The 18,930-nt window shown below is 51.8% G+C and overlaps 1 protein-coding gene across 2 annotated transcripts; it reads left to right on the top strand.

The window, feature by feature from the left end:
- The first annotated feature begins 1,194 nt into the window (after positions 1-1,194).
- Positions 1,195-18,592, top strand: SDCBP2 (syndecan binding protein 2). 2 transcript variants are annotated; one of them, XM_045529055.1, is made up of 9 exons: positions 1,195-1,298; positions 8,764-8,836; positions 9,530-9,599; positions 11,291-11,391; positions 14,644-14,802; positions 15,422-15,597; positions 15,676-15,847; positions 17,788-17,879; positions 18,157-18,592. In XM_045529055.1, the coding sequence occupies exons 2-9, from the start codon at positions 8,783-8,785 to the stop codon at positions 18,209-18,211; spliced, it is 879 nt and encodes a 292-aa protein (XP_045385011.1). In that variant the 5' UTR covers positions 1,195-1,298; positions 8,764-8,782; the 3' UTR covers positions 18,212-18,592. The 2 variants fall into 2 exon arrangements, with proteins under 2 accessions (XP_045385011.1, XP_045385012.1); XM_045529056.1 differs by lacking the exon at positions 1,195-1,298 and adding an exon at positions 3,900-3,975.
- Positions 18,593-18,930: the final 338 nt, after the last annotated feature.

Here is an 18,930-nt window from a genome sequence, read left to right as displayed (position 1 = left end):
TTGTTATTCCTCCTGTTCCCTGTTTCCTGTGTGGGCCGCTGGGCCGTAAGCCCTTCATAGGCAGGCAGCGTCTCCTCCCTGGGGCTGAACTCAGGATCGCACTCCCAAGGCCAGTGCAACTGTGCCCCGGCTGGTCACAGTGACGGTGACGTGGGCCTGCCTGACCTGGCAAGCAGCCCTGATACTCACCACACCCTGAGTGGGGACACTGCGTCACTCCTCATGGGCCTGCCCAGTACACAGGTCCCCAGTCCCTCCCCAGGAACAAAGGGTGATAAGCACTCTGTCCAACCAAACCAGGATCTAAACTAAAGTCCTCCTCTTTTTCTGTTTAACTTTAATTTTACATAATTGTTTCTGGATATAAGTAATACATTTAAATTTTTCAAAATTTAAAAGACACACAAAAAAAGGTGTTATAAAAATAAATCCCCTCCTACCCCAGAACACAGCTTAGTCCCCTCCCAGGAGACAACCAATCTGAATTCCTTTTTAACAATTAAACTTAAGTTGCTCCTCCCTTATAAAAACCATAAGCATTCAGAGCAAAAACTAACTAAAAACAAAAACCCACCATCACCTTGGAACACATACAAAAGCACAAACTGAAAACTTCACCCTCAATGCCACCATCCAGAGACACTCAGTATCTTAGTTATCTGTCTACACTCACTTTTCAAAATATGAACAAGATCAAAATCACAATATTGATTTTTCAATATCTCACTGGTACATTTCCTCATAGCTTCTTCCTTAAATGACTTTAACAGCTTTGTGATCTTCCACAGATAATGGGCATTTGGGATTTCTAGATTTTCCTTCCTAGAAGCAACATGGTGATGGGCCCCGGGACCTCACTGTAACAAATACCTAGAAGAGGAAATGCGGGGTCACAAGGTATGACCATTTTTTAAGACCCCAGATACCCATCAAACCGCCCTCCAGTCAACTGCTTTCCACCATCAGCGGGATTCGGTGTCTAATTCAAATGCCAAGTTCCTCAAGACAAGGCAAGGAAGTCTTGGTTCATGCCCATCTCAGCAGCTGTGTGCCCCCTAACCCTACCTCCAAATGTAGACTAAGGTCAAAGACCTCTGGGCCTGGTGACCTGCCTTGTTTATCCAGCCATAGGGCCTTACCTGGGCCCATCCCAGTCCAAGGTGAGTCAGCTGAACAGGGGCAGGCACCACCCTTCCCAGAGCAGGAGCCCAGCTGGGACAAGGGCCACCTTCTAGGGAGGCAAGCAGACTGCCTCAGCAGTGACTGGAGAAGGACGTGCAGCAGCACCTGGCCTGCAGGTAAGAGCCGGGCCCTGACCCCATACTGGCTGGGATTGGGATGAGCGACACCTGCTCTTGCCCTGTCTCCGTCCCTCCCTGCCCTGTCCCCCTGAGATTTCCCAGGCAGTTTCCTTTCAAAGTGCTTCACTCTAGGAGTGAAGTATGAACTGGAGTTTCTTCTGACCCCAGCCCTTGCCAGGTTTGATTGAGGACTGAGTGATTTTCTTCACCCAGATACCATGAGGGCCTCCAGATTCCTTCTAACTGCCCATGACTGTGCTCCAGGAGGTGGGACCCACACTCTGCTCCTTGAACGTGCAGGCCCAGCTGAAACTAGAGGTTGCGGACAGGCAAAGAGCTCAAAGGCCTCTGTCTGTTACTTCCTTCTCTGGCCTGAATATGTTTCTATCAACAACCTCCCGGCTACCGCACGGAAAAACCTGCTGGGGAACTGGGCCAGTGGCTTTACCTCTCTAAGAACTGGTTTCTTCATCTGGGGACTGGAAATAGCCCACAAGATCAGAGAACTTAAAGAGACAATGGACACATGGTGCTAGTACCTGCCCTCCACACAGCAGGGGTGCACAAAGTGGGGCTAAAATGAGCCTGCTGTGTTGGGCAGGCACTATGCTGGCTGACTCACATAGGTGGCCCAAGCTAGTCCCAATTCTACCAACACCATCATGTCTCCCCTGGGCTCCCTGCTCCCACCCTGCCCTCTAGTCTATTCTGCAAACATCAGCTTGGGAGCCTGTTACAAGGAAAGGTGGATCACAGCACTCTGCTGCTCAGAACTCTCCGGGCTCCCATCTCACTAGAGTAAATGCCGAAGTCCTCCCCATGGCCTACAGGCCCTGCGGGATCCGACCCTCTCACTACTTCCCCAAACTCCTCCCCACCGCTCCCCTCTAAAGAACCCACTTCAGTCTCAGTGGTCAGACATTCTCCAAACACCACAGGCACTCCCACCTCAGGGCCTTTGCAAGGGCTGTGCCCTCAGCCTGGAAAGCTCTTCCCCACACTGTCAGGCCTTTACTCAAATGCCATCCCACCTGCCAGTGAGGCTCTTCAGGACCTCCTTACTCTCTGCCCTCCATCCTGCTTTGCTCTTCTCCCCAGCACTTCCCACCATCTGACAGAGCGCACAGTCACTGAGCCTGTATTTCCTCCAACTCCTGCGCCCACCCCACGTACATTCCTTGAGGACTGATTTTTCATTCGTTCACTGCTGGCACCTAGCAGGTGCTCAGTAAATACGTGTTGAATGAATAACAGCTGGTATTGAATGCTTATTATGTGCTCGGTATGCTGTGTGCTAAATGCTTTCCACACACACATCTTTTTTTAAAAAAAATCTTTTAATCCCCCATTAACTGATGTAAGTATTGTTACCCATATTATAAAGGGAGAAAAGACATTCAAAAGGGACTTGCCCATGCTCTGTTTTCAGTCTGAACCCAGTCCTGCCTCCCTCCAAAGTCCTTGCTTCTGCCCTGCCTCCCCTGAGCCAGTTTAGGAGCTTCTGCATTTCTTAAGGAGGTCCACCGCCTTTCTCCAGCAGGCAGGAGAGCTCTGAGAGGAGGAGGGGGTACGTGCTGGTGGCCTAGCAACAGCCTCTTCCCTTCCAACTCACCACATCCCTGGGCTAATTTGGCCTTCCAGGAGCTATTCCTCTGACACTCTAACCCACGCTTCCCTCCCGCACACTGTCTTGTAAAAGATGGATGAGTTGTCCACAGGAACAAGTGGGAGTCCCACAGCTTCAGCTCTTTGCAAACTGTTCCAAAGGAGTGTTCTCATTCTAAGTTCAAAGTTGGGGCCCAAAGACCCCTTTTCAGCCTTGCTGATCTTCAAGGACCTGGCCGCTGGTTTGTTGTGGGTAGTGTTACTGCTTGTATCAAAAAGTACAAAAGTTCAGGGACGGAAATCTGGAAAGTGCTGTAGGAGAGGAAAATTCCTCTGGAAGAGAAGGGTTCAGTGGATTCCTTTCCTTTCAGAGGAGCCAATTATTTGTGGGCAGTCATCAGCACTGAACTGAGCAAACTCTCCCACTCAGATTATAGGAACCAGGCAGCTTTTCAGTCTAACTCATTAGGACTGTATTTTCTCTCTTTCTAGGCTCAGGGTTATTCTTCAAAGAACCTTCTATTTACTGATTGTAAATACAGGTGGGAATGGGAAGAAAGACTGTATATTTAGGTTTTCAGGCTCTCTCTTCCTTCTGCGTCTGCTCTTCCACCACATTCAGAAACAGTAACTGGATGCCTGCTGTGTGCCAGGCACTGTGCTTAGCACTGGGGATTCACAAATGAGTGACATTCCCTAGCCAGTGAGGGAGACTGGCAAACAAATGCAGCACAGAGGAAATCCAACCCAGGAAATGCAAAATGCTTCGCTCACGATAGGTGACTAATAAACATTTGTAGAATGAACGATGAACAGGCAAATATATATGAGATGCTGTGGTCTAGAGAAGGGCAGCTTGCCAATCTCCAGGGGTATGTGTGGGTGTGGGGATCTGGGGGAAGGCTTAGAATTGACGGACAAAGAAGAGTTCAACAGATGAACAAGGAGGAGGGAGAAGGCGCGAATGGCACTTAAGTCAGAGGGAACAGCATGTGCAAAAGCGTGGAGACATGAACTATCGGGTTGGATTTTAGGACCAGCGAGTAGTTTGGAATGAAGGAAATGCATGGTGAGTGTGAAAGAGTGAGGAGGTGAGATTGGAAACATTACCAGAAGTCAGGCCACAAAAATTTGACTGCCAAATTAAAGTCTGAGGTTTATCCTGAGGGTAAGAGCTGGGTATGGCTTCTAGAGGAGGGCAAGGCAGGAGCTGAGGATAACTCCCAGATTTCTGGCTCAGCCCATGGGTAGCCTTGGTGGAACTGCTATGGAGGTGCGACACAGTGGGGGAAAACAGTCCAGTCCGGATAACCGGCAAGATGTAATAACGATCCAGAAGGCAGCCAGACTCTCAGGCCCAGGGGCCTCCCTATCCCTGGAATAACACTCGATTCCCACCCCCTTGAACCTCTGTCCTTGATGGCCCAGCAAGGGTCTTCTTCCTTCCTCCAGGAAGTATTCCTAGGCTGACCTAGCCTTTCTCCTACACCCACTGACTCAATTGCCTGAGTCCCTTTTAAGGGCCAGTGGGCCTGATTTCGCTGTGGGAACTGATCTGCCCGGCCAAGCCAAGTCCCCTTCCCTGGGTAGCAGGGGCCCAATCACTCAGTCACTGCGGGGTGGGACCCGGGGTGAGTCTGCGCGGAGTGGGGACCGGCATTTTCAGCTCAGCACCCGGTCGGGAATCAAGGCCCGGAAAGAAACCCGGGAGAGTGGAAGAAAGGGTGACGTCACAATGGGTAGGAAATACTCAGGGACTTGAAGGCGCTAATGAAACCAAAGGGAGCGAGGGTCTTCTTTTTCGGTACGAGCAACAAGCAGCTGGGAGCGCGGCGCGTGGACTTTTGTCCTTACCACCCACAGCTGCCTCAGTGCAGAATCTTATAAAGGCAGGAGGGGGCGACACAACCGCACCCCGCCCCTCCTTCGGGGGCCACAAATGGCGCTTAGAGGCCAGGGGCGTGGGAGTGAGGGGCACTAAGTTGCCTGCAAAGCTCGATTTGACCCGCGCAGCCGCCAATCGGTAAAGTGGGGGCGCGGAGCCCGACTGAGCCCATCCCTTACTCTGCCGCTTTACCTGATCTCTTTTTGTGGATGCCGGCGCCTGCCACGGGCGCCTGGAGAAAGCATGAGTCCGCCTGGACTCCAGGAGCCCCCCCAGCCGACACCCCACGCGGCAACGACGCCGCCACTTTTAGCTCCACCGCCGCGGGGAATCCTGGGAGGCGCCCCTAGCGAGACGCATGCGCACTAGGCGCCGCCGCGCCGCTGGGCGGGGTCTGTGGTGAGGGAGCGCCGCACCAAGGAGGGTGTTGAAACAGGTCCCGGGGGCCCCGCACACAGTGGACACTCAGATGTTTTGAATGACTAGCTAGAGGATTGAAGGACACTCAGATGTTTTGAATGAATAGCTAGATGCCCAACCATATTTGCGGGCAGGGAGCCATTCCCCACTATGTCGTGAACTGCCACAAGGCAGTCAGCCCTCCGCATCGCTGGGTTCCGCATCCATGGGTTCAACCGTCCGCAGATCGAAAATGTTAAAAAACAGAAAATAACAATACAACAATAAAGAACAATTTAAATAAAAATACAATATAACCACTATTTATTTAGCATTTACGTTGTATAAGGTATTACAAGTAATCTAGAGATGATTTAAAGTATATGGGAGGATGTGCTTAAGTTATATGCAAATACTATGCTGTTTTCTATAAGGGGCTTGAGCATCCTTGGATGTTGTTATCTGTGATTTGGGGGAGAGGAGGTTGTCCTGGAACCAACCCTGAGGAATGGCTGTCCCTGCATGCTGACTGTCCCAAAGGCCCAGCACTAAGTTGGAACCCAGAGACAGTGGCAGTGGTGAAACAATCTCAGACAGAAAAAGGGTGGGGTGGTCCCAGCCGGGGAGTGATTTCCAGGAAATGGATCTCTGCTTCTATGCTCTTCCAGAGAACAGCTGCGAAAAATATAACTGCTCTACTGCTTCAATGTTAGAAAAATTAGGGCAATGGTGGCCTTTTATTTTCACACCTGCCATTCATTCATTCATGGTCCTGGTGGAAGGGCATGCTTTTGGCAGAGGGTAACTGCTAAGGACTGTCCCTACATAAAAAAGTCTCCCAGAGTGTGTGTGCAGTGGGGAAGGCCACAGGCAAAGGGAGGTCTCTTCCCCCAGGTGGTCTAAGGGAGGTCAGAGCCTGAATCCTCCCCCTAGGAAACTCCTGTCTCTTGGGATGGTCATTTCTGCCCCAAAGACCAGGCTGGGGCAAGGGTCTGGAACCAAGCAGGCAATATGAATCAGCGAAGGGCCGGATGGGCACTTTAGGAAACAGGAAAACACCTGCAGCCCCATCTAAGAGGTAGGCTGCCACTCAGCCTGGCTGGGGGTTGCCATATGCACAATTCCTGCTCTTGCCTTGCCAAATATTTTTATTTTTTTCAGTACAAGTTAGAAATAAAGAATTTTGTGTTTCTAGATTTTTAAATGTTGGCACTAATTCAAACTTAAAAAAAAATGAAATAAGACTGTGAGAGGCAATGAAACACATTTGGGATCTCTAGTTTTTGTCTCCATCCCAGGAAGGATACCAGGAGAAAAGTGGATGCCCAAGAAGGATGCATTGCCTCTGGCAATATTACTGAGTTAGACTCCATGCTAGGGGTTAGAGGTTTCATAGCCAATGAGAAGGCCCAATTCCTGCCCTCTTGGAACTCCCAGTCTAAGGTAGACAGACAAGTAAAGAGGCAGCTGTACGAACGGTGGATAATCAACAGGAGGAAGGACAGAGCAGGGCTAGGTGGAGCACAAATCAAGGAAGGCTTCCTGCAGGAAGAATCCTCCTGTCTGAGGCTTGAAAATTATTAGGAGTTAGCCAGGCAAGGAGTAAGGGGTATTCCAGATAGAGGGAATAACACATGCAAAGGAAACGTGAGAAAATTAGATCCATTCAATGATCTGAAAGTAGCTCACTGTGGCTGGAGCTGAAAGTGGCAGCTGGGAGAAAGACATGGGGCAAGAAGTAAAGCTGGAGAGTTAGGCAGGCATCACAAACAAAGGTATATTGGGACTCAGTGGTCTAGGTGTAAGGGACAATAGAGAGTGGTGGAGACTGGGGCACCCTGAGTCAGCAGCTATTTGACCGTATCTTCTTTGCTGCAGTCCAGGGTTGCCAAAGCTTCCTATTTTTCAGGTGCAGTGGGAAATTAGATTATTAAGTGCAGTGCCTTAAGTTTTGCATTTAGACCGCTAATCTGAATGTTTATGGTATAATGCATTGTCAAATAAAATTTATTTACATCTAGCCCATGGGCTACCGCATCCAATCTCTGGAGGATCATGAAGGCCCTAAGAGCCACTTTCGGGCATGTTGACTCTGCGGGCAGTGTGGAGGCAGTGACCTCCTTGGAGGATGTTGTGGCTCCCAGGGAGGGGCAGGGAGGTGATGGAGGTCCACACAACGTGGGATGTGGGAGAAACAGACTTGATGACAGATTCAAAGAGAAGGTGGGGGCAGAGGCCGAGGACGATGCAGGGGTCAAGGCAGCAGGTATGCAGCGAGGGGAGGGAGTGGGGTTGGATGAGGAGGTCCTCAGCACCTGTGGGTCACTCAGGGAAGTGCTGGCAGATCTGGCCCTGGGGGTGCTGGAGTCACCTCATGCCTGGCACAGCCTGCTTAGATCACCGTGCCACCACCGGGCATTCCTTTATCATGTGCCCTGCCGCATGTGGGCTCAGTGGGGTGAATAGGACACAACTTGACCCCATAGAACTGCAATCCAGCCAGGAAGACAGACAGGACAATTGATGAGTTGAGGCGGGAGGCTGGCCCAGCACTGTCCCATGGGACAGGGCCCCGCATGGGAGGGCAGTGACCTCATTGCCAGGGGAAGCCTGTCCCACAGCAACTGAGAGTGATAAGGAAGTGTGGAATGGACTGCCCCAGCGAAGGCCTGGAGGTGTGACAGAGCCAGCAGTTAGTGGGCAAGGGAAAGAATCCAGAAAGACAAACTGGCCCTCCCCAATACTTCATCCAGGAAGGAAATAAACCATGTCTGAGAGGCCGTAATTACTTTGAATTTCCCTGGGCACCTTGCTCGGAGTCCCTGCTGATTCTCTGCTGGGACAGTGAGGCCCTGGCAACTGTCCATGATGCCCCTCCCCCCCACTCCCTCCGGCCTCTGCAGCAGCGCTCTGTTGGGTGTTTAAATTCTGCTATGGTTTGTGTGTGTGTGTTTATGAATTTCCTTTGGTCTGACTTCATTGTGGCCAAGATCACAAGGCGACAGTGAGTTTGGCAGTGGGTGGTCGAGAGCAGAGCCCAGACACCCAGAGGGGAGCAGGGGTGCGGCAGGGCGATTCTGGAGTGCCCTGCGGCCTTTCTGTTTTCATATGAAGTCCCAACCCACTTGCTGCTGTGGGACGACGCTGTGCAAACCCCGAACTTTGGCCTGGTATGCAGCAGGCACTCAGCACACACCGGGATCAGAGTTAGGTCTTGAGTGACCAGACCTCGTTAGCTTGCCTGACCTTTGACACAGGGCAGGGAAGAACGTGCCCCATGAGCCTGCCTTTCCCGGCCAGCATGTCCTGGGTGGTCCCCTGGGCCTGAGTTCTAAAGCTCAGAGTCAGTTGATGGGATGGAATTTTGCACATGGAGACCATGGGCTTGGGAACCGGACAGACTGGTTCAATTCCATCTCCCCTGTCTCTAAAATGGGGACAGTAATAGCTCCTGGCATCTTTCTCCTATCGGAGAGTGCTGCACTGCACACCTGGGCAGGAGGCCATGTCCAAGCCTCCTCTCAAGAAGGCGAGAGGGCATCCTCATCCTTCCTCGCCCTCTGCACTCTGCAGGGTGCTCCGAGGAGCAGCCATGTCCACGCTGTACCCATCGCTGGAGGACCTAAAGGTGGACCAAGCCATTCAGGTAAGCTGCCAGGCCCTGTTAGCCGGGGCTCCCTGATGGGGGACTTGGGGATTGCCCCGGGGGTAATTCAGGGAGGCTTGCCCTGGAAGGTGCTGGGTGTTGGGGACCCTTGGGCACACCAGGTAGACCCCCGGGCATGCAGGTCCCCACTGCAGGGCCTCCTAGGCGGAGAAGGTGTCCCAGAGGCCAAGGCCAATGGCTTTATGGCAGGAATGGAAAAGATCTGCTCTGTCCCACTCTATCCCAGGGCTTCCTCCCTCTGGGACAGGTAGGCCCCATGCTCTAGGGCAGGCTTTCGGAAGAAACCCAGTGGACGTGGAGTTTGGCCTGCTCAGTCCCCAAAAGCCCCTTCCTCCCTCCATCCCACCACCGTGTGGTCCCAGTAGGTTTTGAGAATTTAGGACTTTTCAACTGAGAACTTGGTTGGGAGATGGGCCTTGATATTCTGCCTGTCACAGGCAGTAAACAGGCCATGACATTTGGTGGAGCGTGGGCCCCTGCGTGAACCTCCTCCTGGAAAGAACCACATCTACAGAAGCCACATTCACCCATGACCTTGAGCCTTGAGGGTTCATGGATACCCCTGGGCTCACCCCATACCCAGTGCCCACAGCCCTGGCCTCAGGGAGCCCCAGGCTCCAGGGGTTGCTGGGGCCTGGCCGCAGCTGACCTGCACTCCCTGCCCCTCCCCAGGCCCAGGCCCGAGCCGCACCCAGGATGCCCGCCCTGCCAGCCCAGAGGGCAGCCATCGCCCCGCCGGCAGGTGAGTGAGCTGGGGTGGGCGCCCCTGGCTGAGAGTGGCTGCTGCCCAGCCCCTGCAGGGCAGAGGTCATCAGGGCAGCATGGTGGCACCAAAGCTGTGGGTGGCTCTGGGGCCATGGATTCAACATGGTAGGAGGAGAGGACCAGGCTTCCTGCTGCCACCCACCTCTTACCACCTGGGTGACCTGGGCCAAGTCACCTCGCCTCCCAGGGCCTTTGCCTATGCTGCTCCCCTGTCTCCTTAACTGCCTGGTGAACTCTTATTCATCCTTCCAAACCCAGCACAGACAGGTGAGGAAGCCATGGCTTCTCTGATGCCCTCAGCAAGGCTGCCTCAAGAGTGTGATCTCATCTGTGGGGCCTCTTTCTATAGAAACCATTTGAGTCACCCCAAATCCGCATGTCAGCACCATTCTGGTGACCCACTCTCATGTGATCCCAGGAATGAAACACCACACCGGTCAGAGGGAGAGAGCCAGACCCTCCCTGCTGGCACTGGGGCTGGCCCAGGGTGAGGGGTGTATGGTGGGGTAGCAGATAGAGCATCGGAGAGAGAAGGGGCCAGAACCCACTTGTCTTAGTCTGCTCAGGCTGCCATAACAAAATGCCATAGGCTGTGGCTTAAACAATAGAAATTTATATTCTCACAGTTCTGGAGGCTGAAAGTCCAAGATTTAGGTTCTGGCCAATTCGGCCACCTTCTGGATCAGTCCTCACATGGCCTTTCCTCAGTGCATCTGTATGATGGAGAGCGAGTACACACAAACTTGCTATTGTCCCTTACAAGGATGCTAATCCTATAGGGTTAGGGCCCCACACTTATGACCTCATTTAACCTTAATTATTTCCTTAGAGGCTCTGTCTCCAAATATAGCCACACCGGGGGTTGGGGCTTCAACATAAGCACTTTGTGGGGACACAAACATTCAGATCATAACATCCCCCAGACAGCATTGCTGGTCCTGGCAGGTCCCATGCACCAGAAGGAAAGCAGAGGTTTCTGGGCAGGTGCTCCCAGGAGCAGGGCTGGGGCAGGGCCTGCTTGCCTGGCAGTGCTGGCCCTGAGGACACAGCCTCATCTTTTCTGGCCATTTCCGAGTGCTGGCCTCTCACCTGCCACTGTGGGTGGGCTTTATGCACATCTCACCCTCACTGTACCCCTTTGGGGGGGACACTGGGAAAACCGGCTTGGGGAAGGCAGCAACTCCCTGCCCGTCATGCCGGCACATGAGGCTGCGTGGGGCAACCAGGGTGTTTGCAGCCCTTGGAGTTGCTCATGGCAGTCTTGATTCTGGTCCCGTGTGGCAAACTTGAACTCAGGCCCAGCTACTCCCTTCCTCACCGTGCAGGAGCTGCCCGTGGTCAGAGGCCTGCCTGCCTCCTGGCCCCGGCGCAGGCTCTGCACTTTGCACTGAACATCTAGTTGGTGCCACATAAAGTCAGAGGAGTTGCATGCCAGAGTGGTGCATGAGGGACTTGGTGTCCCATGCCACTCCTCGACAAAGGCAGACCCCCTGTACCTTGGGCCTTCGGAGGCGTGTTCCTGGGGCTATGCTGTGTTCTTGGAAATGAGCGACACGCCCAGGCCCTCTTTCTTAATAAAAATGAGCAGCCACCCAGGAGCCACGCAGGTATGGTGAGACACATGCCCTTGAGTGACACCTTTCTTTTTCCTTCCTTCCTTCCCATCAGTTTTGTACCCAAACCTGGCGGAACTGGAAAGTTATATGGGTCTTTCCCTCTCCAGCCAAGAAGTCCAGCAGAGCCTGCCTCAGATTCCGGCAGGTGACAGTGTAGGTATTCGTCTCCTGCCTACTGCGGGTGCAGAGCGTCCCAGCCCTCCTCCCTTCTCGGTCTCGCCATTGAACAGACTCCCTGTCTCTGTGTCTGAATCTCCTCTTTCCCCAGCATTCCTGTGGCTCTGTTTCTTGATGGCGCTTTTCATTTGGAGCCTTCATGAAAAGCACTGTGGGGTTTCATGGTTTCCCGTCTTCCCACAGGCCTCGGGGCTGGGGGGCCAGGGCCTGCCCTTTGACCTCTGTCCTGAGCCTGCTGGATGAGGAGGGAGGACATTAAAGCCAACCTGAGCCTGGGGCATCTCGTGCAGGGCTGCCTGGGACAGGCAGAGCCGAGAGGGCAGGAGCTTGTCACCCAGCGCTGGTCCCCAGATTGAACAATAAGGCTTGATTCCTGCTTTCTGTGGCTTTGGGGAGCTAAATAAACTGTAACAGAAATACTTACCGCAAATCTTACTAAGGCCGGAGGATTTCAGGCAGTTGATGGAGGTGACGACAGAGAACTGCCACAGCCACATACAAAGCCACTGCCAAATGAGGATCTGACAGGACCAAGTGAGCAAGGATGAGGCCATGTGGGGCCCTGAGAAGAACTGGAGACACCCTGGATGTTTCTCCATGGTGACCCCTTCGATGGTCATGCTGTGAGAGACAAACACGAAGCAAAAAAGGTCACGCTGTAGCCAGCTTGACTTTAACCATTTTTTGTTCCAATAATTAAGACACAAATGTATTCAACCTAAATTTTGATTAAAAAATGCAAGGTGGGAAATGCATTTTTATAATTTAAAAATGTTTTCATGGCTTTTATAACTTTTTGTTTTTAAATAATAATAACAGGAAGTTGCGAAGAGAGTGCAGAGAAGTCCCTTGTACCCTTCAGCCAGTTTCCTGAATGATACATTTTACATAACTATAGTACAGTATGAAGGCCAGGAGTTTTACACTGGTACAATGTGTGTTTGTAGTTCTATGTCATTTTATCAAGTGTGTAGACTCATGTCACCACAAAGATCTCCCTCCGCTGCCCCTTTGTAGTCATGGCCACCCCTGGCAACCAGTTCTATAATTTTGTCATTGCAGATTGTTACATAAGTGAAATCATATGGTATGTGACCTTTTGAGGTTGGCTTTCTCAGTCAGCATAATCCAGGTTGTCCTCTGTATCAAGTTTGTTTCTTTTCATTGCTGAGTAGTAGTATTCCATAGTGTGGACGTACCAGGGTTTGCTTAACCTGTTGAGGGACATTTCCATTGTTTACAGTTTTTGGCTATTATAAACAAGCTGTTTGTGTATAGGTTTTTGTATGGACATAAGTTTTCATTTCTCTGGGATAAATGCCTGAGGTGCAATTACTAGATCATATAAGTCTATGCCAAACTATTTTCTAGAGTGGCTGTACCATGTTACCTTCCTTCCAGCCATGCATGAGTGCTCCCATTTCTTCACATCCTCACCAGCATTTGGTGTTACCACTATTTTTAATTTTAGCCATTATGATAGGTGTATAGTGAGGGCTCATCGTGGTTTAATTTCCATTTTCCTAATGGCTAGTGATGTGGAACATCCTTTCATGAGCTTATTTATCACCCGTATCTTCATTCTTTTTGGTAAATATTTCTTCATATCTTTTTTTCCATTTTCTAATTGGATTGTTTGTTGGTTTTCTGTTTTTTTAAAGGCAGGTTTTGGGAGTTCTTTATATATTCTGAAGTCCTTTGTTGGATGTTTGCAAATATTTTCTCCCAGTCTATAGCTTATCTTTTCATCCTTTAAACAGGGCCTTTTGGAAACCAAACATTTCTTATTTTGATGAGGTCCAATTTATTGATATTTTTTCTTTTGTAGGTCATACTTTGGAAAGAAATTGTTAGCAAACCCTAGAGGTCCTGAAGATTTTCTGCTTTGTGTTCTTCTAAAATTGCTATTGTTGTATGTCTCACATTAAAATTTATGATTGAATTTGAGTTAATTTTTGTGTAAGTTTTGAAGTTTAGGTCAAGGTTCCTATTTTTGCCCAAGGCTAGTCAATTGCTCCAGCACCATTTGTTGAAAAGACCCTTGCACCTCTGTGAAAAAGCAGTTGGTCCTACTTGTTGGAGGCTATTTCTGGATTTCTGGATTTTGTTCCACTGATCTTTGTGTCTCTCCCTCTGGCAATACCACACTGGCCTGATTACTGTAGCTATATGTGTCTTGAAATTTGGTAGAGTGAGTCCCTCTCACTTCATGCTTCTTGTCAGAATTGTTTTAGCTATTCTAATTGCTTTGCCTTTTCATAGAAAGTTATAATTAACCTTACCTGCATCTACAGAGTATCTTTTTGAGATTTTGATAGAAATTGTGTTTTAGCTACATATCAATTTGGGGACAATTTACTAGTTCTTTCAATCCATGAATACAGAAGATCTTCCATTTATTTAGCTCTTCTTTGATATCTTTTATCAGTATTTTGTCATTTTCAGCATACAGTTTCTGTACATGTTTTGTTAGAGTTACATCTAAGTATTATCTTTTTTTTGAGTAATTATAAATGGTATTGTATTTTAAATTTCAGTTTCCACCTGTTCATTGTTAATATATAGAAATACGATTGATTTTATATGTTGATCTTGTATCCTACGACCTTACTGAACTCATTTATTAGATCTAGGAGTTTATTTGTAGATTCCTTGGGATTTTCTAGTAGATCATCATGTCGTCTGTAAATAGGGACAGTTTTATTTCTTCTTTTCTGGTTTGTATGCGTTTTTCCCCTTTTCTTGCCTTATTGCGCTGGCTAGATCTTGCAGTACTATGTTAATAGTAGTGGTGAGAGTGGACATCCTTGCCTGTTCCACATCTTAGGGAGAAGCATTCATTAATTTTTATACTTTTGGCTTAAATTTTTTTCAAGACAAAAATCAAATAGAGCTCTTTTATCCCCCACTACTCACTGTGATTTTTTTCCTATTTTACGTGGATTTTAAAAGAGTCTTTTCCTAATATGAATATGGGGGTTCTCTTCCTAAATCCCAAACCCCCTCCCCATGTCCCTGGCTTTTTAGGAGCATGGACTTTAGCGCCACCTAGTGGCGTCATGGAGCTACGTGCCCTCTCGGCCCCTGCGTAGATGTGTGTGGTCCGGGGACCCGGTTGGCCGAGGGACCCGGGTGTCCTCCTTTCCCCATCCATTCCCGCCCCCCAGCGACCCCTGAGGCACAAGGTCCCAGGAGCCGGGCTGACCCCTGCTCCCGTGGCGTTTGCAGACGGCGGTCTCGGGCCCCTCTCCCGGTCAGGCGGTGGCACCGGTGTCCGGGAACAGCCTGGGCGTGCGGCGCGCGGAGATCAAGCCCGGGGTGCGCGAGATCCACCTGTGCAAGGACGAGCGTGGCAAGACTGGCCTGCGACTGCGGGCCATCGACAAGGTGGGCGGGGCCCGGCGGGAAGAGGAGCCCCCGCCCCCTGCACTTGCTGCCCCGCCCGGCCGCAGTCACCCACCAGCCCGAGAGGGGACAGTGCTGGGCGGGGTGGGAGCTCTTCCCCCGCACGGAGTCAGACCTGCCATTCCCCCAAGCGAGGAAGGTGCAGAGCAGGCACCCGCGCCCCAGGCAGGCTTTTGCTCTCACTCTCTCCTGCCCCAGGCCCCAGGGCTGGTGCTGGGTTGCAGCACGGACCCTCTGCCGGCCCGCCTGCCTTCGTGGGCTCCTGTCTCTTGGAGCTGCCCTTCCCCTCCTGCCCCCCAACCTGCCCCTCACCTGACCTGGATCTGGTTCCCAGGAAGAGCCCAGAAGCCAGACGCTTCTGCGAGCGGTGGTACAGTAGAGTGGCTGTAGTGCAGCCTCTGGCCAGGGCTGAAAGCTTGACTCACCTCCTTGCCAGCTGTGTGTCCTAGAAAAGGGGGGGACCGTGGCACCTGCCGTGCAGAGCTGTAGTCCTAGCAAGCTGTAGGCTCCCAGAGTGTCAGGGGGGAAACAGGAGCTTGAAGGAGGGACCTGGGCTCAGGGTGGGCAAGGATGCTGACTCTGGGGCCCGGCGTCTCCCCAGGGGCTCTTTGTGCAGCTGGTCCAGGCCAACACCCCCGCATCCCTCGTGGGGCTGCGCTTTGGGGACCAGATCCTACAGATTGATGGGCATGACTGTGCCGGGTGGAGCACGGGCAAAGCCCATCGGGCCATCAAAAGGGCATCGGCTGAGAAGATTGTCATGGTGGTTCGGGACAGGTAAGTACCAGACCCGAGGAGACGCTCTGTCCCACCCCAGCCATGTCCCCAGGCTAGCTCACTGTCCCTCTCTGCCAGGCCATTCCAGCGGACTGTCACCATGCACAAGGACAGCTTGGGCCATGTTGGCTTTATCATCAAGAAGGGGAAGGTGGTCTCTGTGGTCAAAGGCAGTTCTGCGGCCCGCAACGGGCTCCTCACCAACCACTCCGTGTGTGAGGTGAACGGGCAGAACGTCATCGGGCTGAAGGTAGGTGGGGTGCACCAGGGCCTGGGGGCACTGCTGGGTGGTGGTGGGCAGGCTCAGGTCTGTGGGCAGCTGCGGCCCCTGCCCAAGAGTCAGCTTCCTCATCCTACAGTTGCCATGAGGGTTCAGTAAGACAGTACACCTAGAGCTCTGAGCACCGTGCCGGGCACGTAGTAAGTGCTCAATAAATATTAGCTATTGCTTCTCACACACGGAGGCCAGAGGTGTGACAGAATGAAGGGTGTGACGATGTGTTGAGGACATGAGCACCCATGGCTTCTGGCCAAACGGACTCCTCCTTATTCCGTGTGGCACTTCTGCTTGCATATTGGATCAAGTTCAGCAATAGGAATATTTTAGAAAATTGTCATTCAGAAATCCAGTTCTGACCTTCATTCATTTTTCAAGGCGGTATGTGTGGTGTGTTTTATCTTTAACAAACAAGAAGCAGCAAGTAGTCTAGGATCAGTGGACATGGAATGAGGGGTTGGTATCTTCAGAGAATTTGTCCCAGAACAAGTGAAAGTGGCTTTATCCTGACTTGATGTCACCTGGGCCAAGAGTGGCTCTCGATCCCAGCTGTGATGTACAGCGAGAGGCCCTTCCTCCTGCAGCCGGAGCTTCGGAGCTCATGTGGCAGGGCTCCCAGCAGTCGTGGTCTGGGCGGTGGCACATGGTCTTTCACGCCAGCTCTCTGCTCCCACAGGGCCATCACCATGCCATGCCTTCCACATGTCTGCTTCCTTGTGCTTGACAACCCCCCACCTTCCTGGGAGGCTTGTTCTGGTGGCTCGTGACTATTGTGATCAGGAAGTTCTTCTAATATTTGTCTAAGGCCCCTCCTGCTGCATCCTCTCCCCTTCCTCTGGGATCAGACATGACAATCCAAAGGAAACCCATTGTACTTAAAAATGGAGGAAAGTAATATCAATTCTGAGTGGCTGGAGCTTTCAGAGATGAATACGCTCACTCCTTCCAAGCATTACAGTGCTTTGATCTTAAGTATTCTGAAGAACAGTCAATCTAAGATCTGATTCTCTCATCTTCTCTGATGGCCCATCACTGTGAACTTGTCAGTGACTCTACAGAACCATGGCATTGTGAAGCTCTTAGGGCCTGGGTTTGTCCTTTTGCTGCACAGCTCCAGACAACTATGCTTCCTGAGCTCATTTATCTTTTCAGAGTGTATTTATTTCCACCAGTGACCATCACTAGTCCTATCTAGCACATCTTCTACCATTTAGTCTGGATCAACTAAGAAAACACACAATCAGGTTATATGTATGTGTAAAGTAAAAGTCACTGGGGTCTGAGTAAGGGCCAGAGGTTCTTCTATGGTCATAGCTTGAGTGTTTGGACCATCTAGAAACTTAGTTTCATGTTCTCTCCGTGATCTAAGTGGTGCCTACAGGGCTTTCTCTTTTTTACCCGTCAACCAGATGTAAGAGGAAGAGGACCCCTGTGGCCCTGGCTCGGGCTGGCAGCCAGTAGGAGCCAGAGGGTGGGAGGGTGTGCCTATCTCCCACTGGATGGTTATTCTCTGTGCTTTGGGGTCAGAACCCAGGTGTCACTGGGGCCAGGGAGATGGGATAGAAAACATGGGCTTGGTGAGTCTCTGGGAGCCCTCGCTGCCCAGGGGAATCACGTTTATGAGCCCGTTATGTGTCGCGCCCACACAGTTGGCCTTCAAGGTGAGGGTGGGGAGTGACACTCATTTGACCAAGGAGATCCTCAAGTGGCAGGTGCATGTTCTTGCTCAGGCGCAATTGCACCTGGATGTTGCCGGGGGCCGCCCCTGACAGGCAGTCCCGCCCCTGTGGTCAGGTGTCAGTGGTGGCCTCCAGCAGTGGCCACACTGGCCCCTCCACAGAGGGGCCTGCCGAGTTGCCCCTGGCCCCTGGTCCCCCGTCCCCAGCGTGACCACACACTCGCCTCGCCTCCAGGATAAAGAGATCACGGAGATTCTGGCCACAGCCGGGAATGTCATCACCCTCACCATTATCCCCACTGTGATCTACGAGCACATGGTCAAAAGGTAAGGCTGCACCCCCCTCTGCCCTCCCTCTCATGGCTCTACCTCCTGGGGCGCACCCGGGCTTGGCCACTCGCCGCCTCCCACAGGGCACAGGCCCAGCCTTCCTTGTCCTCTCCTCCCCTCCCTCCCTGCAGGGGGGTTGGTGGCTTCAGGCGACTTGAAAGTTTTAGAACTGGAGTGAAGCCCCACATGGGATGCACAGGCTTGGGGCAGGGGAAGGGGCCTGCACAGAGAAGGAGCTGGAAGTTTTGGCCACCGTTCTTGTTGCTGTATCCAGGTTGTCCCCGACTCTGCTCCACCACACCATGGACCACTCCATCCCAGATGTCTGAAGCCACCGGAGGGCAGCACGGGCCTCCCAGCCTCCTGCAGGAAAGGGCAGCCGGCCTGCTGCCTGGGGTCAGGCTGTCTCCAGGGGGCGTGTTCCAGGTGGGTGGACATCGGATGGCGAGGTCTGTCATTTATATACACGGGTCTCCTGGGAGCCCCGGTCCCCTAGCTGGGCTGAGGCTCAGGCAGGGCCCACAGGCAGCCGATTCTTTGTGCTGATTTAAATGCTGGGCACGTAGGCAGGCCGGCTAAACACTTCTGAAAGTTGCGACTGGGTCCCTTTCAAGAATTTGCCTGTAGCAGGAAAACATTACACATTTTCAGAGAACAGAACTACATTTTTTTTGTCTTCACTTGCTCTTTGTCACAGACTGTACAAAGTTATAACCCTTTACTGTCTTTTGAATAAAGATTTGATTTTAAACAAAACCCCTTCCACAAAGGAATTGAAAACTCTGGAATCCTTGGTCCTAAGACGTGGCAGGGCTGGTTTTCTTTTAAACAGTGGTGAGACCAAGGCCTTTTCTACAGATCACCTCTGAGAGCCATGATGTAGCTCTGCCTCCGTCCCATGCCGCCTGACAGTCTGGCGCAGGGGTGACAGCATGGGACCATGGGGCAGTGGCACTGGTGGAGGGGCCCTGGCTGTAGGCCACCCTGCTGCATGGCTGCGGCTGCTTCTGCAGAGTGGGTGTGAGAACCCACTTCAGGGGGTGCTGGG

Source organism: Lemur catta, chromosome 17 (assembly GCF_020740605.2).
Source record: "Lemur catta isolate mLemCat1 chromosome 17, mLemCat1.pri, whole genome shotgun sequence".
In the NCBI taxonomy this organism is placed as follows: domain Eukaryota; kingdom Metazoa; phylum Chordata; class Mammalia; order Primates; family Lemuridae; genus Lemur; species Lemur catta.
Note: the sequence above shows the minus strand (reverse complement) of the source record. Positions and strands in the feature narration are given on the sequence as shown.

What these genes read in the sequence shown, in the direction of transcription:
- SDCBP2 (XM_045529055.1), top strand. Translation starts at nt 8,783, where the DNA reads ATGTCCACGCTGTACCCATCGCTGGAGGACCTAAAGGTGGACCAAGCC. An exon ending in AGATTCCGGCAGGTGACAGT is followed by an intron (nt 11,392 to 14,643) that starts GTAGGTATTCGT and finishes TGGCGTTTGCAG; the next exon opens with ACGGCGGTCTCGGGCCCCTC. An exon ending in AGAACGTCATCGGGCTGAAG is followed by an intron (nt 15,848 to 17,787) that starts GTAGGTGGGGTG and finishes CCTCGCCTCCAG; the next exon opens with GATAAAGAGATCACGGAGAT.